Source organism: Macaca mulatta, chromosome 6 (genome assembly GCF_049350105.2).
Source record: "Macaca mulatta isolate MMU2019108-1 chromosome 6, T2T-MMU8v2.0, whole genome shotgun sequence".
Classification (NCBI taxonomy): Eukaryota; Metazoa; Chordata; class Mammalia; order Primates; family Cercopithecidae; genus Macaca; species Macaca mulatta.
Genome location: NC_133411.1, coordinates 111,191,061 through 111,212,337, shown reverse-complemented (window position 1 = coordinate 111,212,337; position 21,277 = coordinate 111,191,061). Strand labels below are relative to the sequence as shown.

At 37.1% G+C, this 21,277-nt stretch overlaps 1 protein-coding gene across 4 annotated transcripts in view; it reads left to right on the top strand.

The window, feature by feature from the left end:
- The window catches only part of SLCO6A1 (solute carrier organic anion transporter family member 6A1), a 139,825-nt gene that overhangs the window by 80,140 nt on the left and 38,408 nt on the right, over positions 1-21,277 (top strand). For 3 of the 4 annotated variants that reach the window (XM_078005076.1, XM_078005075.1, XM_001095830.4), the window contains 2 exons: positions 8,933-9,128; positions 20,080-20,233. In XM_078005076.1, the coding sequence (XP_077861202.1) occupies positions 8,933-9,128; positions 20,080-20,233 (350 nt within the window). The remainder of the gene's footprint in view (positions 1-8,932; positions 9,129-20,079; positions 20,234-21,277) is intronic. The other variant, XM_078005077.1, reaches the window with a different exon arrangement.

Genomic DNA, 21,277 nt, shown 5'->3' with positions numbered 1-21,277 from the left:
AGGCAGGAGAATAGCTTGAAACTGAGAGGCAGAGGTTGCAGTGAGCCAATACTGTGCCACTTCACTCCAACCTAGTGACAGAGCAAGACTCTGTCTCTCTCTCTCTCTCTAAATATATATATATATGTATATATATTTATATATACACAGAGAGAGAGTTTCTGTATGCTGCACACTCAGTTTCCCCTTTTATAAACATCTTATATTAGCATGGTAGATTTGTCATAATTAATGAACCAAAATTAATACAATATTACTAACTAAAGTCAATAGTTTATGCAGATTTTTTTTTCAATTTTTACCTAATGTCCTTTTTCTGTCCCAGGATCTCATTCAAGATACTACACTATAGTTAGTTGTCATATCTCTTTGAAGTTCTCTTGGCTATGACAATTTCTCAGTCTTTCCTTGCTTTTGATGACCTTACAGTTATTAGGAGTACTGGCCAGTTGTTCTGTAAGATGTCCCACTATAGAAAATTGCCCAATGTTTTTATCATGTTTAGACTGGGCTTTTAGTTTTTTAAAGGAAGACCCAGAGGTGAAGTATCATTTTCAAAACATCATATCAAGGGAATATACTATCCATGTGAGTGACTGCTTTTGAATTTGACTTTGATTACCTGGCTGAGGTAGCATTTACCAGGTTTCTCCCCTGTACTCATTGTCTTTTGCTTGTTTTGGTTATTCTTCTCTCACTCTTTTTTTTTTTTTTTTTTTTTTTTTTTTTTTTTTTTTTTTTTTTGAGATGGAGTCTGGCTCTGTCACCTGGGCTGGAGTGCAGTGGTGCGATCTCGGCTTACTGCAGGCTCTGCCTCCCGGGTTCATGCCATTCTCCTGCCTCAGCCTCCCGAGTAACTGGGACTACAGGCGCCCGCCACCAGACCCGGCTAATTTTTTGTATTTTTAGTAGAAACGGTGTTTCACCACATTAGCCAGGATGGTCTCAATCTCCTGACTTCGTTATCCACCCACTTCAGCCTCCCAAAGTGCTGGGATTACCAGCGTGAGCCACCGCGCCTGGCCCTTCTCTCACTCTTTTATCTTTTTTTTAATACACACTATAATAACACAGTGTTCTTTTCCAATTTATCAATTTGCTTATAATTGTCTCTACTCTGAAGGTTATCCTGAGATTTGAGTTTTTAAGAATTATATTTTTTAATATCCAGGTTTCTTATTTTTTATTCACTTTTTTATTATCTCCTCTTTTTATTTTTCTTCTTTATTTATATCAACACTTTCATTTTTATGTCATTGTTCAACTCCCACTTATGAGTAAGAATATGTGATGTTTGGTTTCCTGTTCCTATGTTAGTTTGCTGAGAATGATGGTTTCCAGCTTCATCCAAGTCCCTGCAAAAGACGTAAACTCAATCTTCTTTATGGCTACATAATAGTCCATGGTGTATATGTGCCACATTTTCTTTATCCAGTCTATCATTGATTGGCATTTGGGTTGCTTCCAAGTCTTTGCTATTGTAAGTAGTGCTGCAATAAACATATATGTGTATGTGTCTCTATAGTAGAATGATTTATAATCCTTTGGATATATATGCAGTAATGGGATTGCTGAGTCAAATAGTATTTCTGGTTCTAGACCCTTGAGGAAGCACCACACCGTCTTCCACAATGGTTGAACTAATTTACACTCCCACCAACAGTGTAAAAGCGTTTCTATTTCTCCACAGCCTCGCCAGCATCTGTTGTTTCCTGACTTTTTAATGATTGCCTTTCTAACTGGCGTGAGATGGTATCTCATTGTGGTTTTGATTTGTATTGCTCTAATAACCAGTCATTATGAGCTTTTTTTCATATGTTTGTTGACCACATAAATGTCTTCTTTTGAGAAATATCTGTTCTTATCCTTTGCCCAGTTTTTGATGGGGTTGTTTGTTTTTTCTTGTAAATTTCTTTAAGTTCCTTATAGAATCTGGATATTAACCCTTTGTCAGATGGATAGATTGCAAAAATTTTCTCCCATTCTGTAGGTTGACTGTTCACTCTGATGATAGTTTCTTTTGCTGTGCAGAAATTCTTTAGTTTAATTAGATTCCATTTGTCAATTTTGGCTTTTATTGCCTTTGCTTTTGGTGTTTTAGTCATAAAGTCTTTGCCTATGCCTATGTGCTGAATGGTATTGCCTGGGTTTTCTTCTAGGGTTTTTATGGTTTTAGGTTTTATATTTAAGTCTTATATAAATCTTGAGTTAATTTTTTTATAATGTGTAAGGAAGGGGTCCAGTTTCAGTTTTCTGCATATGGCTAGTCAATTTTCCCAGTACCATTTATAAAATTGGGAATCATTTCCCCACTGCTTATTTTCATCAGGTTTGTTGAAGACCAGATTGTTGTAGATGTTTGGTGTTATTTCTGAGTCCTTTGTTCTGTTCCATTGGCCTATATATCTGTTTTGGTACCAGTACCATGCTGTTTTGGTTACTGTGGCCTTGTAGGATAGTTTCAAGTCATGTTCCGTGATGCTTCCAGTTTTGTTCAATTGGCTTAGGATTGTCTTGGCTATATGTGCTCTTTTTGTTTCCATATGAAGTTTAAATTAGTTTTTTCTAATTCTGTGAATGAAGTCAATGGCAGTTTGATGGGAATAGCTTAAATCTATAAATTACTTTGACAGTATGGCCATTTTCACAATATTGATTCTTCCTATCCATGAGCATGGAATGTTTTTCCATTTGTTTCTGTCCTCTCTTATTTCCTTGAGCAGTGGTTTGTAATTCTCCTTCAAGAAGTTCTTCACATCCCTCGTAAGTTGTATTCCTAGGTATTTTATTCTCTTTGTAGCAATTGTGAATGGGAATTCACTCATGATTTGGTACTTTATTTGTCTATTAATGGTGTATACGGATGCGTGTGATTTTTGCACATTTATTTTGTATCCTGAGACTTTGCCAAAGTTCCTTATCCTCTTAAGGAGATTTTGGGCTGAGACGATGGGGTTTTCTAAATATACAATCATGTCATCTGCAAACAGAAACAACTTGACTTCCTCTCTTCCTATTTGAATATGCTTTATTTCTTTCTCTTGCCTGATCACCCTGGCCAGAACTTCCAATACTATGCTGCATAGGAGTGGTGCAAGAGGGTATCTTTGTCTTGTGCCAGTTTTCAAAGGGAATGCTTCCTGCTTTTGCCCATTCGGTATGATATTGGCTGTGGGTTTATCATAAATAACTCTTTAATAACTCTTTAAATAACTCATAAATTATTTTGAGATATGCTCCATCAATACCTAGTTTATTGAATGCTTTAACATGAAGGGGTATTAAATTTTATCGAAGGGATTTTCTGCATCTATTGAGATAATCATGTGGTTTTTGTCATTGGTTCTGTTTTTGTGATGGATTACATTTATTGATTTGTGTATGTTGAACCAGTCTTGCATCCCAGGGATGAAGGTGACTTGATTATGGTGGATAAGCTTTCTAGTGTGCTGCTTGATTCGGTGTGCCAGGATTTTCGCAACACTGTTCATCAGGGATATCGGTCGGAAATTTCTTTGTTGTTGTGTCTATGCCAGGTTTTGGTATCAGGATGGTGCTGGCCTCCTAAACTCAGTTAGGGAGGAGTCCCTATGTTTATATTGTTTGGAATCGTTTCAGATGGAATGGTACCAGCTCTTGTTTGTACCTCTTGTAGAGTTTGGCTGTCAATCCATCTGATCCTGTGCTTTTTTTTCATTGGTAGGCTACTAATTACTGCCTCATTTTCAGAACTTGTTACTGGCCTATTCAGGGATTCAACTTCTTCCTGGTTTAATCTTGGGAGGGTGTATGTGTCCAGGAATTTATCCATTTATTCTCGATTTTCTACTTTATTTGCATGGAAGTGTTTATGGTACTCTCTGACAGTAGTCTGCATTTTTGTTAGATCAGTAGTGACACATTTTTATCATTTTTTATTGTGTCTATTTGATTCTTCCCTCTTTTCTTTTTTACTAGTCTGGCTAGCGGTCTATCTAGTTTGTTAATCTTTTCAAAAAACTAACTTCTTGATTCATTGATTTTTTTGAAGGGCTTTTCATGTCTCTGTCTCCTTCAGTTCTGTTCTGATCTTAGTTATTTCTTGTCTTCTGCTAGCTTTTGAACTTGTTTGCTCTTGCTTCTCTAGTTCTTTTAATTGTGATGTTAGGGTGTCAATTTTAGATCTTTTGCACTTTCTCCTTTGGGCATTTAGTGCTATAAATTTTTCTCTAAACGCTGCTTTAGCTGTGTCCCAAACATTCTGGTACCCTGTCTTTGTTCTTATCAGTTTTAAAGAACTTATCTATTTCTGTCTTAATTTTGTTATTTACCCAGTAGTCAATAAGGAGCAGGTTGTTCAGTTTTGATGCAGTTATAGTTATGCAGTTTTGAGTGAGTTTCTTGATGGAGTCTCACTCTGTCACCCAGGCTGCAGTGCAATGGCGTGATCTAGGCTCACTGCAAGCTCCGTCCCCCGGGTTCACGCCATTCTCCTGCCTCAGCCTCCAAGTAGCTGGGACTGCAGGTGCCTGCCACCACGCCCAGCTAATTTTTTGTATTTTTAGTAGAGACGGGGTTTCACCGAGTTAGCCAGGATGGTCTCGATCTCCTGACCTTGTGATCTGCCCGCCTCGGCCTCCCAAAGTGCTGGGATTACAGGCGTGAGCCACTGCGCCCGGCCTAATCCTGAGTTCTAATTTGGTTGCACTTTGGTCTGAGAGATTGTTATGATTTCCATTCTTTTGCATTTGCTGAGGAGTGTTTTACTTCTAGTTATGTGGTCAATTTTAGATACGTGCTATGTGGTGCTGAGAATAATGCATATTCTATTGATTTGGGGTGAAGAGTTCTGTAGTTGTCTATTAGATCAGCTTGGTCCAGAGCTGACTTCAATTCCTGAATATCCTCGTTAATTTTCTATCTGGTTGATCTGTCTAATATTGGCAGTGGGGTGTTAAAGTGTCCCACTATTATTGTGTGGGAGTCTGAGTCTCTTTGTAGGTCTCTACGAACTTGCTTTATGAATCTGTGTGCTCTTGTATTGGGTGCATATATATTTAGGATAGTTAGTTCTTGTTGCATTGATCCCTTTACCAATATGTAATGCCCTTCTTTGTCTTTTTTAATCTTTGTTGGTTTAAAGTCTGTTTATTCAGAGACTAGGTTTGTAACCACTGCTTTTTTTTTTCTTTCCATTTGCTTGGTAAATATTACTCTATCCCTTTATTTTGAACCTATATGTGTCTTTGCTCATGAGATGGGTCTCCTGAATACAGCACACTGATAGATCTTGACTCTATCCAATTTGCCATTCTGTGTCTTTTAATTTGGGTATTTAGCCCATTTAAATTTAAGGTTAATATTGTTATGTGTGAATTTGATCCTGTCATCATAATGCTAGCTGGTTATTTTGCACATTAGTTGATGGAGTTTCTTCATAGTGTTGTTGGTCATTATATTTGGGTGTTTCTGAAGTGGCTGGTACCAGTTTTTCCTTCCCATATTTAGTGCTTCCTGCAGGAGCTCTTGGACGGCAGGCCTGGTGGTGACAAAATCCTTCAGCATTTGCTTGTCTGTAAAGAATTTTATTTCTCCTTCACTTATGAAGTTTAGTTTGGCTGGATATGAAATTCTGGATTGAAAATTCTTTTCTTTAAGAATGTTGAATATTAGCCCCCACTCTCTTCTGGCTTGTAGGTTTCTGCAGAGAGATCTGCTCTTAGTCTAATGGGCTTCCCATGATAGGTAATCTGACCTTTCTCTCTAACTACCTTAACATTTTTTGCTTTGTTTCAACCTTGATGAATCTGGCAATTATGTGTCTTGGGGTTACTCTTCTCATGGAGTATCTTAGTAGTGTTCTCTGTATTTCCTGAATTTGAATGTTGGCCTGTCTTGCTAGGTTGGGGAAGTTTTCTTGGATAATATCCTGAAGTGTGTGTTCCAACTTGGACTCATTCTCTCCATCGCTTTCAGGTACACCAGTCATAGGTTTGGTCTTTCCATATAGTCCCATATTTCTTTGAGGCATTCATTCCTTTTTATTCTTTTTTCTCTAATCTTGTCTTCATGCTTTATATCATTAAGTTGTTCTTCAACCTCTGATATCCTTTCTTCCACTTAATCAATTCAGCTATTGTTATTTGTATATGCTTCACAAAGTTCTCATGCTGTGTTTTTCAGCTCCATCACATCATTTATGTTCTTCTCTAAACTAATTATTCAGTTACAGCTCCTGTAACCATTTATTAAGGTTTTCAGCTTCCTTGCATTGGGTTAGAACATGCTTCTTTAGCTCAGAGGAGTTTGTTATTACCCACCTTCTGAAGCTTACTTCTGTCAATTCGTGAAACTCATTTTTTGTCCGTTGGTGTTCCCTTGCTGGTGAGGAGTTGTGATCCTTTGGAGGAGAAGAGGCATTCTGGTTTGGGGAATTTTCAGACTTTTTGCACTGGTTTTTCCTCATCTTTGTGGGTTTATCTACCTTTGATCTTTGATGCTGATGACCTTTGGATAGGGTTTTTATGTGGGCATCTTTTTTGTTGATGTTGATGTTATTGCTTTCTGTTTGTTAGTTTTTCTTCTAATAGTAAGTCTCCTCTTCTACAGGTCTGCTGGAGTTTGCTGGAGGTACACTCCAGACCCTGTTTGCTTGGGTATCACCAGTGGAGACCGCAGAGCAGCAGAGATTGCTGCCTGCTCCTTTTCTGGAAACTTTGTCCCAGAGGGACACCTGCCAAATGCCAGCAGGAGCTCTCTTGTATGAAGTGTCTGCTGACCCCTGCTGGGAGGTGTCTTCCAGTCAAGAGACATGGGAGTCAGGGACCAACTTGAGGAAGAGTCATTCCCTTAGTGGAGTTTGAGCACTGTGCTAGGAGATCTGCTGCTCTCTTCAGAGGCAGCAGACAGGACTGTGTATGTCTGCTGAAGCTGCACCCACAGCTACCCCTTCCCCCAGGTGCTCTGTCCCAGGGAGATGGGAGTTTTATCTATAAGCTCCAGACTGGGGCTGCTGCCTTTCTTTCAAGGATGCCCTGCCCAGTGAGGAGGAATCAAGAGAGGCAGTCTGGCTTTGCCCCACTCTGGTGGGTTCCACCAGTCCAAATTTCCCATCGGCTCTGTTTACACTGTGAGGGGAAAACTGCGTACTCAAGCCTCAGTAATGGCAGATGCCCCTCCCCCCACCAAGCTCGAGCATCTTAGGTTGACTTCAGACTGCTGTGCTTGCAGCAAGAATTTCAAGCTAGTGGATCTTAGGTTTCTGGGCTCCATGGGAGTGGGACCTGCTGAGCAAGACCATTTGGCTCTCTGACTTCAGCCTCCTTTCCAGGGGAGTGAACAGTTCTGTCACACTGGGGTTCCAGGTGTCACTGGGGTGTGAAAAAAAAAAAAAAAAAAAAAAAAACTCCTGCAGCTAGCTCATTGTCTGCCCAAATGGCAGCCCAGTTTTGTGCTTGAAACCCAGGGCTCTGGTGGTGTAGGCACCCGAGGGAATCTCCTTATCTGCGGGTTGCCAAAACCATGGGAAAAGCGTAGTACCTGGGCTGGATAGCACCATCCCTCACGGCACAGTCCCTCATGGCACAGTCCCTCACGACTTCACTTGGATAGGGGAGGGAGTTCCCCAGTCCCTTCTGCTTCTTGGGTGAAGTGATTCCCCACCCTGCTTCTGCTCAGCCTCCATGGGCTACACCCACTGTCTAATGAGTCCAGGTGAGATGAACCAGGTACCTCAGTTGGAAATGCCGAAATCACTCGCCTTCTGCGTTGGTCTCTGGGAGCTGCCGACTGGAGCTCTTTATGTCATTTATCTTTCTAAGCATTCTAAAAGTGTTTATTTTCAAGTCTTTGTCAGGCACTTTTATAAATTTAGTCTAGTGTTAATGGGATTTATTTTGTTTTTAATCCTATGTTTTTATTGTTAAATTCGTATTTAGATCTAACATTATTATATATTTGGATTAGAGGGAATTGCATCAATGTATGAATTTGCTGTGCTATCTCATCTGATTATTTTCTGACTATATTTCTCCTCCTCCTCCTCCTCCTCCTCCTCCTCCTCCTCCTTCTCCTCCCCCTCCTTGTCCTCTTTCTTTTGCTTACTTGTTTCTAATTCCTTACTCTTGAATAGAAAACAATGTCTTATAATGGTTCTTGTAGCATCCCACTTTATTGTGAGATTATTATTATTGGACGTCCATTTGTAGAACTAATGGGTGGCTTGGTTCAATTCTTGTTAACAAATCTCTGTGAACTTTTGTCAGTATAATCCTGTCTGTTGTGAGAAGCTATAAATCCAGGAAGCTTGTTAATAATAGCTCTCAATAAGACAGCTCTCATCTTCTGTTTTGCATGGAACGATTTGTCCTTGATAACATTACTATAAAGGACCAAAACTTCACCATCACTGCCCTAAAGTCAGTAGGCCTATGGCTTCAGTCCTACTGACAGGTTTTTGTTTCTATTAAGGTTCGGGTTTGCCAAGATACTTAGCATAACTGTACATTTTCTGTGTTTTATTTTTTTTTTTTTTATTTTTTTTTTGAGACGGAGTCTCGCTCTGTCGCCCAGGCTGGAGTGCAGTGGCGGGATCTCAGCTCACTGCAAGCTCCGCCTCCCGGGTTCACGCCATTCTCCGACCTCAGCCTCCCGAGTAGCTGGGACTACAGGCGCCCGCCACCTCGCCCGGCTAGTTTTTTGTATTTCTTAATAGAGACGGGGTTTCACCGTGTTAGCCAGGATGGTTTCGATCTCCTGACCTCGTGATCCGCCCGTCTCGGCCTCCCAAAGTGCTGGGATTACAGGCTTGAGCCACCGCGCCCGGCCTTCTGTGTTTTATTTTAAATACATGTTTGCTATATGTTTAGAGCAAAGGAAATTATATAAATGTATGTATTATCTGTACTAACAGCTGATTCTTTTTAATTGTGTTTTTCTCCTCCTTTTTTTTTAGGACTTGTTTTAATTCCAGGAGGTGCACTTGGCCAGCTTCTGGGAGGTATCATTGCTTCCACATTAGAAATGTCTTGTAAAGCCCTTATGAGATTTATAATGGCTACATCTGTGATATCACTTATACTGCTCATGTTTATTACTTTGGTACGCTGTAATCCACTGCAGTTTGCTGGGATCAATGAAGATTATGATGGGTAAATGTAATCTTGTATATTAGACTTTTACATCAAAATCCTACAGCATATTCCTCAGGCAATTAATAATTATCTATCTAGAAACCCTTACATGTTCATATAATTATTGGAATTATTGAAGACATACAAGAAATATAAAGTACAGTTTAAACTTTCATGGTAAGGCACAAATATTGTAATGGTATCTTTTTATATGACTGTTTATGCATTCATAAAGTAATGAAGAAAAAACACATTGAAGAGGTTCAGAACCTAGAAATAAAGTTTTGTGTTAGAGTGAGTAGCAACTAGGAGACAGTACTAACTGTCTGTGCAAAGCCAATCTTACCTTGTGTTTCTGAATTGGTTTGTCTGCCTTCTTATAGACATCAAAGAATGGAACTAAAGTTCATCTGAAGGTATGTATGGGTAATATCTCCTTTAAGCTAAACGTGCCAAAATTCAAAGAACTAGGCAGACCTTGATATTAAATACTAAAGAACAAAACTGGAATTGGAAACCAAAGCACTGAACAAGTAAAATAAGAGTTTAAGACTTCTACTTCCAGCAATAATGGATTAGCTTATGGCAGATCAATCTTCCCACTGAGAATAACTAGAAAAGCTGAATACAGTCTTAAAATATTTGGTAAAAGGAATCAAAGAGTTATTAGGCAACTAGGAATTTAAAGGCCAAAATCCTGGGAAAAGGCAAACCATGGAGAGGAGGGGCAACTTTTTGCAGCCACTTTTTCCCTGAGGGTATTTGCTGATTCTGGATATTGGCAGGAAGCTGAGAATTTGGATGAAGAGTTTGGGCGAAAGCATCTAGTAAGATTACAAGAATTTTAATAACATATTAGTCTAAAGAGAAAAAAATTAGGACATAGGCCATGGTATCAGAGAGAAGAGAAAGGTAAACAAATGATGCAACACTCTACCAGCTTATAACTCAAGAAATTTGCTATATTATGAAGCTAGGAGGCTAAAATCAAGCAGAAATCCCATGAAAATCAGGGAAGAATTCCAGCCATATTATGATGCTCTGTAGATAGGAGATAAAGTTTAGAGCGTGCTGGGTGAAGGAATCCTGGTAAATCCTGGTTCTCAATTAACATCTGTGTAAGGCTAGGATCTAGGAACAGGGGCCTTTCTAAAGTACTATGACCTGGCCAGGAGTTAATTTGGTTGCTTATTGGGTTAGTGTGGTCAGCCAACAAGCTGTGTCATAGAGAGATAATATGATCCAAAGCTATAAAATATAAATGATAAGTGAACTTCATATCAGTAGCAATAATTATCCAACAGAAAATGGAGAGAAAATAGAATTAACAAAAATAAACAAAACGTCAATGAATTGAACAACTTCAGGTGGCCATTGTATGTGTAACTGAAGTCCCCAAAGGAGGGCATCTGGAGAAAGAAAAATATTTCAAGATATTATGGCCAAAATTTTTCAAATTTCATGTAAAAAGAAACCATAAACATGTTAAAAACTCAGCAAAACTTTGGTACAAGAAACATGAAAAAAATTACACCATAGTTCTTTGTATGTTCTGGATATTAGCCCTTTGTCAGATGAGTAGATTGCAAAAATTTTCTCCCATTCTGTAGGTTGCCTATTCACTCTGCTGGTAGTTTCTTTTGCTGTGCAGAAGCTCTTTAGTTTAATTAGATCCCATTTGTCAATTTTGGCTTTTGTTGCCGTTGCTTTTGGTATTTTAGACATGAAGTCCTTGCCCATTCCTATGTCCTGAATGGTATTACCTAGGTTTTCTTCTAGGGTTTTTATGGTATTAGGTCTAACATTTAAGTCTCTAATCCATCTTGAATTAATTTTCATATAAGGAGTAAGGAAAGGATCCAGTTTCAACTTTCTACTTATGGCTAGCCAATTTTCCCAGCACCATTTATTAAATAGGGAATCCTTTCCCCATTTCTTGTTTTTCTCAGGTTTGTCAAAGATCAGATGGCTGTAAATGTGGTATTTACATCCCTTGTAAGTTGAATTCCTAGGTATTTTATTCTCTTTGAAGCAACTGTGAATGGAAGCTCATTCATGATTTGGCTCTCTGTTTGTCTGTTACTGGCGTATAAGAATGCTTGTGATTTTTGCCATTAATTTTGCATCCTGAGACTTTGCTGAAGTTTCTTATCAGCTTAAGGAGATTTGGGGCTGAGATGATGGGGTTTTCTAAATATACAATCATGTCATCTGCAAACAGGGACAATTTGACTTCGTCTTTTCCTAACTGAATACCCTTGATTTCTTTCTCTTGCCTGATTGCCCTAGCCAGAACTTCCAACACTATGTTGAATAGGAGTGGTGACAGAGGGCATCCCTGTCTTGTGCCAGTTTTCAAAGGGAATGCTTCCAGTTTTTACCCATTCAGTATGATATTGGCTGTAGGTTTGTCATAAATAGCTCTTATTATTTTGAGATATGTTCCATCAATACCAAATTTATTGAGAGTTTTTAGCACGAAGGGCTGTTGAATTTTGTCAAAGGCCTTTTCTGCATGTATTGAGATGATCATGTGGTTTTTGTCTTTGGTTCTGTTTATATGCTGGATTACGTTTATTGATTTGCATATGTTGAACCAGCCTTGCATCCCAGGGTTGAAGCCCACTTGATAATGGTGCATAAGCTTTTTGATGTGCTGCTGGATTCAGTTTGCCAGTATTTTTTTGAGGATTTTTGCATCGATGTTCATCACGGATATTGGTCTAAAATTCTCTTTTTTCGTTGTGTAAAGAACTCAAACAAATTTACAAGAAAAAAACAACCCCATCAAAAAGTGGGCAAGGGATATGAACAGACATTTCTCAAAAGAAGACATGTGTACAGCCAACGGACACATGAAAAAATGCTCATCATCACTGGCCATCAGAGAAATGCAAATCAAAACCACAATGAGATACCATCTCACACCAGTTAGAATGGCAATCATTAAAAAGTCAGGAAACAACAGGTGCTGGAGAGGATGTGGAGAAATTGGAATGCTTTTACACTGTTGGTGGGACTGTAAACTACTTCAACCATTGTGGAAGACAGCGTGGTGATTCCTCAAGGATCCAGAACTGGAAACACCATTTGACCCAGCCATCCCATTACTAGGTATATACCCAAAGGATTATAAATCATGCTGCTATAAAGACACATGCACACGTATGTTCATTGCGGCACTATTCACAATAGCAAAAACTTGGAATCAACCCAAATGTCCATCAGTGACAGACTGGATTAAGAAAATGTGGCACATATACACCATGGAATACTATACAGCCATAAAAAAGGATGAGTTTGTGTCCTTTGTAGGGACATGGATGCAGCTGGAAACCATTATTCTCAGCAAACTATCACAAGGACAGAAAACCAAACACCGCATGTTCTCACTCATAGGTGGGAACTGAACAATGAGATCACTTGGATTCGGGAAGGGGAACATCACAATCCGGGGCCTATTATGGGGAGGGGGAAGGGGGAGGGATTGCATTGGGAGTTATACCTGATGTAAATGACGAGTTGATGGGTACTGACAAGTTGATGGGTGCAGCACACCGACATGGTACAAGTATACATATGTAACAAATCTGCACATTATGCACATGTACCCTAGAACTTAAAGTATAAAAAAAAAAAAAAAAAAGAAGAAGAATTGGGTAGGCAAAGCCTTAGGATCATGAAACAGATCTGACACCTATAAACAGAGAGTAGGGAGGAAATAGAATTGGACAGGGAAAGCCTCAGGCTATGTTTCATATCTGACCAAAGCATTGCCAATCCAACAGAGGATTTTGGAAGAAAAATTTACCCATTCTAGGAGTTTCATTTTGGGAAGCAATATGCAGTCATTAATCTTGAATATGTTCAACCATTACCTGGAAGATGTCTAGAAACAGCGTGGCCGCAACTCGAAAGATGAGGTGGATCCTAAAGACTGTGAACCTGGAGAGTCTCAGCTAAATCTCTGCAAATAAATGGGAAATTATTTATTGGAAGGAAATTCATTGGCAAGGCTTCACAGCTTCAACAGAACTAATAAGATAATTATGAATTCTCTTATTCATTCTCCATTAAAGAATTATGAGACATTTGTATCCTTCATAAGGAAAGAGGTTTACACGTAGTATTTTGAACATTTCTTAGGCCTTTTACTATTTTGTTCATATATTTACATTACGACAGTGATATAGGAACTCTGTTTTCATTTCTTTTCTCAAAATAAAGACAAATTGGCTCTACACCAACCAAGATTTACTCCCCTTCCCCACTTCAAAACAATGGAGATAGGAAAAAGGAATTATGTCTGACGATATCTCAGCAGCCACATCTCCTAACAGTTTAGAGATTAACTACTGCATTTAACATTTACTCTAAATCTAGATGAACTGACAGCCCAGGAAAGTCTAGCAAATTGAAGACAGAGATAATAAGTATGATCCCTCTCAGGGCTTTATGTAATTCAATGATTGAGAAATTGATTTTCAGTTAAAGCAATAACAATGCAGGTTGTACTCTAATCAGACAGCAATGATGTTAGAGTGATAATGTTGGTGTTTTGAGATGAACTTTCATTACATAATTGTAAATCATGTATTATCTGTGCTACTGGAAAGATTATTGAGTTAGAGGAATTAGTCTCTAAATTCTTAGTTAATTTGCCCAATACATGTCACCACAGACATTAATATATTTTAATAAAGAAGTAAGTATATAAACTAGGTTTTTAAATAATAGAAGTATGTCAAGGAGTGTTTGGAAGCTTTACTAGATTAGACTAATTAATAATTCCTAGGAACCATAGATGACTCCCAACTATTGTCCAACCAACATTTCTGCCACATTTTTTTTTTTTTTTAATGAGACATTCTTGCTCTGTCACTAAGGCTGGAATGCAGTGGCATGATCTCGGCTCACTGCAACCTCCACCCTCCATCTCCTGGGTTCAAGCAATTCTCCTGCCTCAGCCTCCCGAGTAGCTGGGACTACAGGTGCCTGCCACCACACCAGATTAATTTGTCCTTTTTTGTTTTTGTTTTTGTTTTTGTTTTTTTGGTAGAGACAGGGTTTCACCATGTCTCGATCTCCTTACCTCTTGCTCTGCCTGCCTCAGCCTCCCGAAGTGCTGGGAATACAGGCATGAGCCACCATGCTCGGCCACCACACTTCTAACTAATAAAAAATGTGGTTACAGGCTTTGTCTTGCTTCACATAAATGCATTTTGCATTAATGTCTATTTTTAAATTGGTCACTTATTAATTAGATGAACATTAGAATTTCTTTTATTATTATTATTATTATTATTATTATTAGAGACGGAGTCTCACTCTGTCGCCAGATTGGACTGCAGTAGCACAATCTTGGCTCACTATAACCTCCACCTCCCTGTTCAGGGGATTCTCCTGCCTCAGCCTCCCAAGTAGCTGGGACTACAGCCTGCCATCACACCTGGCTAATTTTTGTATTTTTTTTTTTTTAGTAAAGACAGGGTTTCACCATGTTGGCCAGATAGGTCTCGATCTCTTGACCTTGTGATCCACCCGCCTTGGCCTCCCAAAGTGCTGGGATCACAGGCGTGAGCCACCGCACCCGGACAGAATTTCTATTATTTTTAATTATGAAAGTGTTTACACTATATGTGTATTGCCTATGATATTATAGAGACACCACACATTACATAAACAGCAAAACAGCATGTAAACTATCTAGCAAGAAATGTATTCTTCATTCTTCAAAAAGATTTATGACAATTGACTATTAGAGAGTCCTATGTACAGCTACTGATTTGGATAATTCTGGTTGCCTATGATTGATTTATAATGATAAAGAGTCTTGCTTTATAATAAAAAAAATTATACCATAACACATAATAATCAAATTATGCAAAATAAGTGATACAAAGAAAATATTAAAATTAGCAAAAGCAGGAAAAATACTTTATGTATGAAGGTCCAGAGATAAGGGTAATGGCATATTTTTATCAGAAACAAATGCAGGTAAGAAGACAGTGGAATATTTTTAAAGTCCTAAAAAGACAAATCACCTGTAATTTTATATCAAGCCAGAATATCTGTCAAAAAATTGAGAAATAATTTTAGACAAAAAAAGTAAGTTTTTTTTTTTTTTTAACGGAGTTTTGCTCTTGTCACCCAAGCTGGAGTGCAGTGGCACAATCTCGGCCCACTGCAACCTCCACCTTCCAGGTTCAAGTGGTTCTCCCACCTCAGCCTCATAGTAGCTGGGATTACAGGCATGTAACCTCCACCACACCCAGCTAATTTTTGTATTTTTAGTGGAGACAGGGTTTCACCATGTTGGCCAGGCTGGTCTTGAATGCTGACCTATACTACATAAAATGTTAAAGGAAGTCTTTCAGTCAGAAATGAAATGATACCAGACGTAAATATGAATCCTCATAAAGGAAAGAAGAACAATAAAAATGTTAACTATGTGGATAAATATACATTTTTAAAATTATTATTTAAGTCTCTTTGAAAATAGTTATTTAAAACAGAAAAACATGTAATATGGGTTTACATGAAATGCCGTAATAGCGCATGTTGGTAGACTGTGTTAAGTTAAAAATGTATACTATAAATCTTAAAACAATCACTAAAATAAGAGAGTCACAACAAATAAATTAACATAGTTAAAATGAAATTATTAAAAAATAGATATTTAATCCCAAATTAGGCAGAAAAAGAGGAAAAAGTGAACAAAGAGAGAGGACAAATGGGAAACAAAAAGAGGGTAGATTTAACCCTAACCATATTAGTAATCACATTAAATGTACATAGCTGAACATCAGTTAAAAGGGAGATAATCTTTATTTTGAAAAAAAAAAAAGAAGACCGAACTGTATATGCTGCATTTCATAAATGTATTTCAAATATAGATAGTAGTATATTAAGCAGAAAAGAATGGGAAAAGATGTATCTTATTAACAACAATCAAAAGAAAGCTGGCGTATAATACCAGATCAAGTAGTTTTGAGAGCAAAGAATATTAGCAGGAATAAAGAAGATCATTACATAATGATAAAATGACCAATTCATCAGGAATACATAACAATTCTAAATATATATTAACTGCATATAGAGCAAAAATGTGTACATTGCAAGGAGAAATGAAGACATTTATAGCTATAGCCAGATAATAAATAGAAGACTCAACAATAAATAGAAAAAGTAGACCAAAGAAATCAGTGGTCAGATGCAGATCAAAAAATTCTGGTTTGAACAATACTGCCAATTGTCCTAACTGACATTTGTAGAAATGGCCCACATAACAATATACACTTTATTCATGCGTGCATGTAATGGTTACCAAGTTGGAGCATATTCCAGGTTGCAAAACAAGTCTCAGTACATTTTTAATATATTTTTTATTTGCATAAGTTTGTGGGGTATGATTGCAATTTTGTTACATGCATAGGTGATATAAGTGGTCAAGTCAGGGATTTTAGGGTGTCTATCACCCAAATAACATACATTATACCCATTAAGTAATTTCTCATTATCTATCACCCTCTCACCTCCTTACCCTTCTGAGTCTCCATGGTCTATCATTCCACTCTCTACAATTATGGGTACACAAGTTTTAGCTCCCACTTATGAGTGAGAACATGTGCTATTTGTCTGTCTGTATCTGACTTGTTTCACTTAAGATAATGACTTCCCATTTCATCCATGTTGCCATAAAAGACATTATTTCATTCTTACTACTAAATACTATTCAATGTGTGTGTATATATATGTGTGTGTGTGTGTGTATATATATATCTCACATTTTTTAATTCAATCATCTGTTGATGGATATTTAGGATGATTCCATCTTTGCTATTGTGAATATTACTGCTATAAATAAATGCAGATATCTTTTTGATATATTGTTTTATTTTTCTTTCGTTAGTTACCCAATAGTGAGACTACTAGATTGAATGGTACTTATATTTTTTAGTTTTTGAGAAAACTTCATACTGTTTTTCATAGAAGTTGTACTAATTTACATTCCTACCAACAGTGTAGAAGCATTTCCTTTTCTCCATATCTTTGCTAACATCTGTTATTTTTTAACTTTTTAAAAATAGTCATTCTGACTAGAGTAAGATCATACTTTATTGTAGTTTGAATTTGCATTTGTTTGATGATTAATGATGTTGAGCATTTATCATACACCTGTTGGCTGTTTTTGTTTTCTTTTGAAAAATGTCTATTCATGTCATTTGCCCCCTTTCAGTGAAATTATTTATGGGGGTTTTTGTTTAGCTGTTTGGGTTCCTTATATATTCTGGTTATTAGTCTCTGTTGGATGGATAGCTTGAAAATATTTTCTCCCAAACTGCAGGTTGTTTGTTCACTCTGTAGGTTATATCTTTTGCTGTGCAAAAGCTTTTTAGTTTAATTAAGTCCCATTTGTGTATTTTTGTTTGGTTGCTGGTGCTTTTGAGGTATCAATCATGAATTCTTTGCCTAGACCAATGTCTGGAAGAATTTTTCCTATGTTTTCTTCTGGTATTTCTAGAGTTTAGAGACTTCTATTTGAGTCTTTAACCCATGTTGAGTGCTTTTTGTATCGGGTGACAGACAGGGGTCCATTTTCATTCTCTTATACATAACAATCCAATTTTCCCAGCATCATATATTGAAAAGGGTGTCCTTTCCCCAAATGTATGTCCCAGTTAACTTTGTCAAAGATCAGTTGGCTGTAAATATGTGGCTTTTCTTCTGGGTTTTCTGTTCTATTTCATTGATATATGGGTCTATTTTTATACCAGTACAATGCAGTTTTGGTTACTGTAGCCTTAAAGTGTAATTTGAAATTGAATAATGTGATACCTCCAATTTTGTTCCTTTTGCTTAGAATTACATTTGCTATTTGGGCTTCTAGTTTTGCTTGTATGTGCATTTTAGGATTTAAACAATTCTATAAAAAATGATGCTGATATTTTGATAGGGATTTCATTGAATATGTAGATTGCTTTGGGCAGTAAAATCATTTTAACAAGATTAATTCTTCTGATCCATGAGCATGGAAAGTTTTTCCATTTGTTTGTGTCATCAACAATTACTTTCTTGTAGTTTTCTTCTCTTATAGAAATCTTTCACCTTCTTAGTTTAATATATTCCTAGGCATTTTACTTTTTGGACCTATTGTAAACAGGCTTGCCTTTTTATTTTATTTATTTATTTATTTTGAGATGGAGTTTTACTCTTTTTGCCCAGGCTGCAGTGTAGTAGTACAATCTCAGCTCTCTGCAACCTCCACTTTCCTGGTTCAATCAATTCTCCTACCTCAGCCTCCCAAGTAGCTGGGACTACAGTTGCATGCTGCCACGCCTGGCTAATTTTTTGTATTTTAAGTAGAGATGGGGTTTCACCGTGTTGCCTAGGCTGGTCGGAAACTCCTGAGTTCAGGCAATCCGCCTGCCCCAACCTCCCAAAGTGCTAGCATCACAGGCACAAGCCATGGCGCCCGGCCTTGCTTGCCTTTTTAATTTTGTTCTCAGCTAGATTTTTATTGGTGTATAAAAACGTTACTAATTTTGTATGTTAACTTTCTACACTGAAACTTTACTGGATTCATTTATCAAATCTAAGAGATTTTTGATGGAGTCTTTAGGTTTTTCTAGATCTAAGATTGTATCATCAATGATCAGGGATAATTTGACTTTCTCTTTTCCAATTTGGAAGCCTTTTATTTCTTTTTCTTTCCTGGTTGCTCTGGCTAGGACTTCCAGTACTATTTTGAATAGGACTGCTAAAAGTGGGCAATTTTATGTTGTTCCAATAATTTTAACAAATTATTCTGGATAATTAGATGTCTATATGCAAATAAACTTAATTCACATCTTGTACCACATAAAATAGTTCAAAATGGATTATAGATGAAAATATAAAATATAAAACTCCAAAAATATAAGAGAATATATTTTTGATTTTGCATTTGGCAAGTATCTTTTAGATGTGACACCAAACACATAATCCAAAAAAAAAAAAAAAAGAATTAATAAATTGAAACTTGTCAAAAATTTAAAAACTACTGTTTGAGAGAACTTGTTTATGGTATGAAAAAGCAAGCCATATAATGTGCAAAACTATTGGAAAATCATATATCTAACAAAAAAATTACTTCCAGAATATTAAAAAGTAAGCAATCCAACAAAATGGGCAAATGATTGGAACAGATATTTAATAAAAAGTACAGATTGAAAATAAATATATGGAAAGATTATCAACATCATTTCTCACTAGCAAAATGCTTATTAAAACCCCAAATATGAAACTACTACACTCCTGTTAAAATGTCTAACATTTTTTTAAAAAGAGACCATACCAAGTGGTGGTGAGGAGAACAAACGAAACTCTTATACACTGCTGATGGAAATATGAAATGTCACAACAGTTCTAAAAAACCGACAGTTTCTTAAAAAGTTAAGTGAACGCCTACCGCGCTCACTTTATTGATGCAAATATTCTATTTCTTAATATTTATCCAAGAGACATGGAAGCATATGCCATACAAAGATCAAATAAAGACCAGCTGTATGAAAGAAGCCAAAGAAACTTGACATATTTTATGATTCTATTTCATAAACTCTTAGGAAATTCAAACAAATGAATAGTAACAGAAAGTGGATCAGTGTATGCCAAGGAGTGGGGAAATTATAAAGGGGCACAAGGAACTTTTGGGGTTTTTTTATTATTATATTTGTTATAAATAAACTTTTGATTATTATGTTTGTTGGCATGATTTTGGTGATGATTTCACAAGTGTATACATATATCAAAAATTTTCAAATTTTAATCTTAGTATGTGCAGTCTATTGTACCTCAGACCTCAGTAAAGCTGTTAAAAAAAGAAATTATTTCAATAAGCATATTTTATGGATCTCACTGATATCTTGACATTTGCTTCAATAATTATAAAATAATGGTAATATGATTACATTCCATCTTGTTTCTATAGAGAAGGGCAGTTGGGAAACCTCACGGCTCCTTGCAATGAAAAATGTAGATGCTCATCTTCAGTTTATTCTTCTATATGTGGAAGAGATGATATCGAATACTTTTCTCCCTGCTTTGCAGGGTGTATGTATTCTAAAGCACTAACCCGAAAAAAGGTAATTAGTTTTTATAATTATTATGTTTTGTTATACATTTATATTTTCATTATATTATAACTATTATTTTTTATGCTTCTTCCTCTTTAGTGAAATGTTCAACTTGTAAATGCTATTAACATTTTTCTTCCAACTCTCTATAAAACCTATTTTTTCTTATTTTCCCCTTTTACATGTTAAAGACAAGAAAATAAAATTTGTGGGTTTTTTTGGTGTGTGTTTATTTTTTGAGACAAGGTCTGACTCTGTCACCCTGGCTGGAGTGCAGTGGTAAGATCCCAGCTCACTGCAACCTCCACCTCTTGGGCTCAAGCTATCCTCCCACCTCAGCCTACAGGATAGTTGAAACTGCAGGTGCACACCACCACACCCAGCTAATTTTTGTAATTTTTTTAGAGATGGAGTTTTGCCACACTGCCCAAGCTGGTCTAGAATGCCTAAGTTCAAGTGATTCACCTGCCTTGGCCTCACCTCCAAAAGTGCTGGGATTACAGCTGTGAGTCACCGTGCCTGGCCAAAAATTTGTTTTATATTGCCGCAATACAAAGAGCTTATGGAAATTGGGAGTGAAAGAGACATTCCTAAATTAAAATGTCAATGAAAAGAGTCAAACTCTGTATTTGAAGTGATTTATTCTGAGCCAAATATGAGTGACCATGGCCTGTGACACCTTGGGAGATCCTGAGAAAGTGTGCCCAAGGTGGTCACAGTGAAGCTTGGTATTATACATTTTAGGGAGGCATGAAACATCAATCAAATACCTTTGAGAAATACGTTGGTTTGATCCAGAAAGGCAGAACAATTTGAAGACAGGGGAGGGGAGAGTGGTAGTTGGGGTAGGGTTTTGGGGTGGGGCTTCCAGGCTATAAGTAAATTTAAACATTTTCTTGTTGGTAATTGGTTGAGTTTGTCTAAAGACTTGGGATCAATAGAAAGGAAATGTCCAGGTTAAGAAAAAAGATTGTGGAGACCAAGGTTCTTTTGAAGTCTCATAGTGGCTGCCCTTAGAGACAACAGATGACAAATGTTTCCTATTCAGACCTT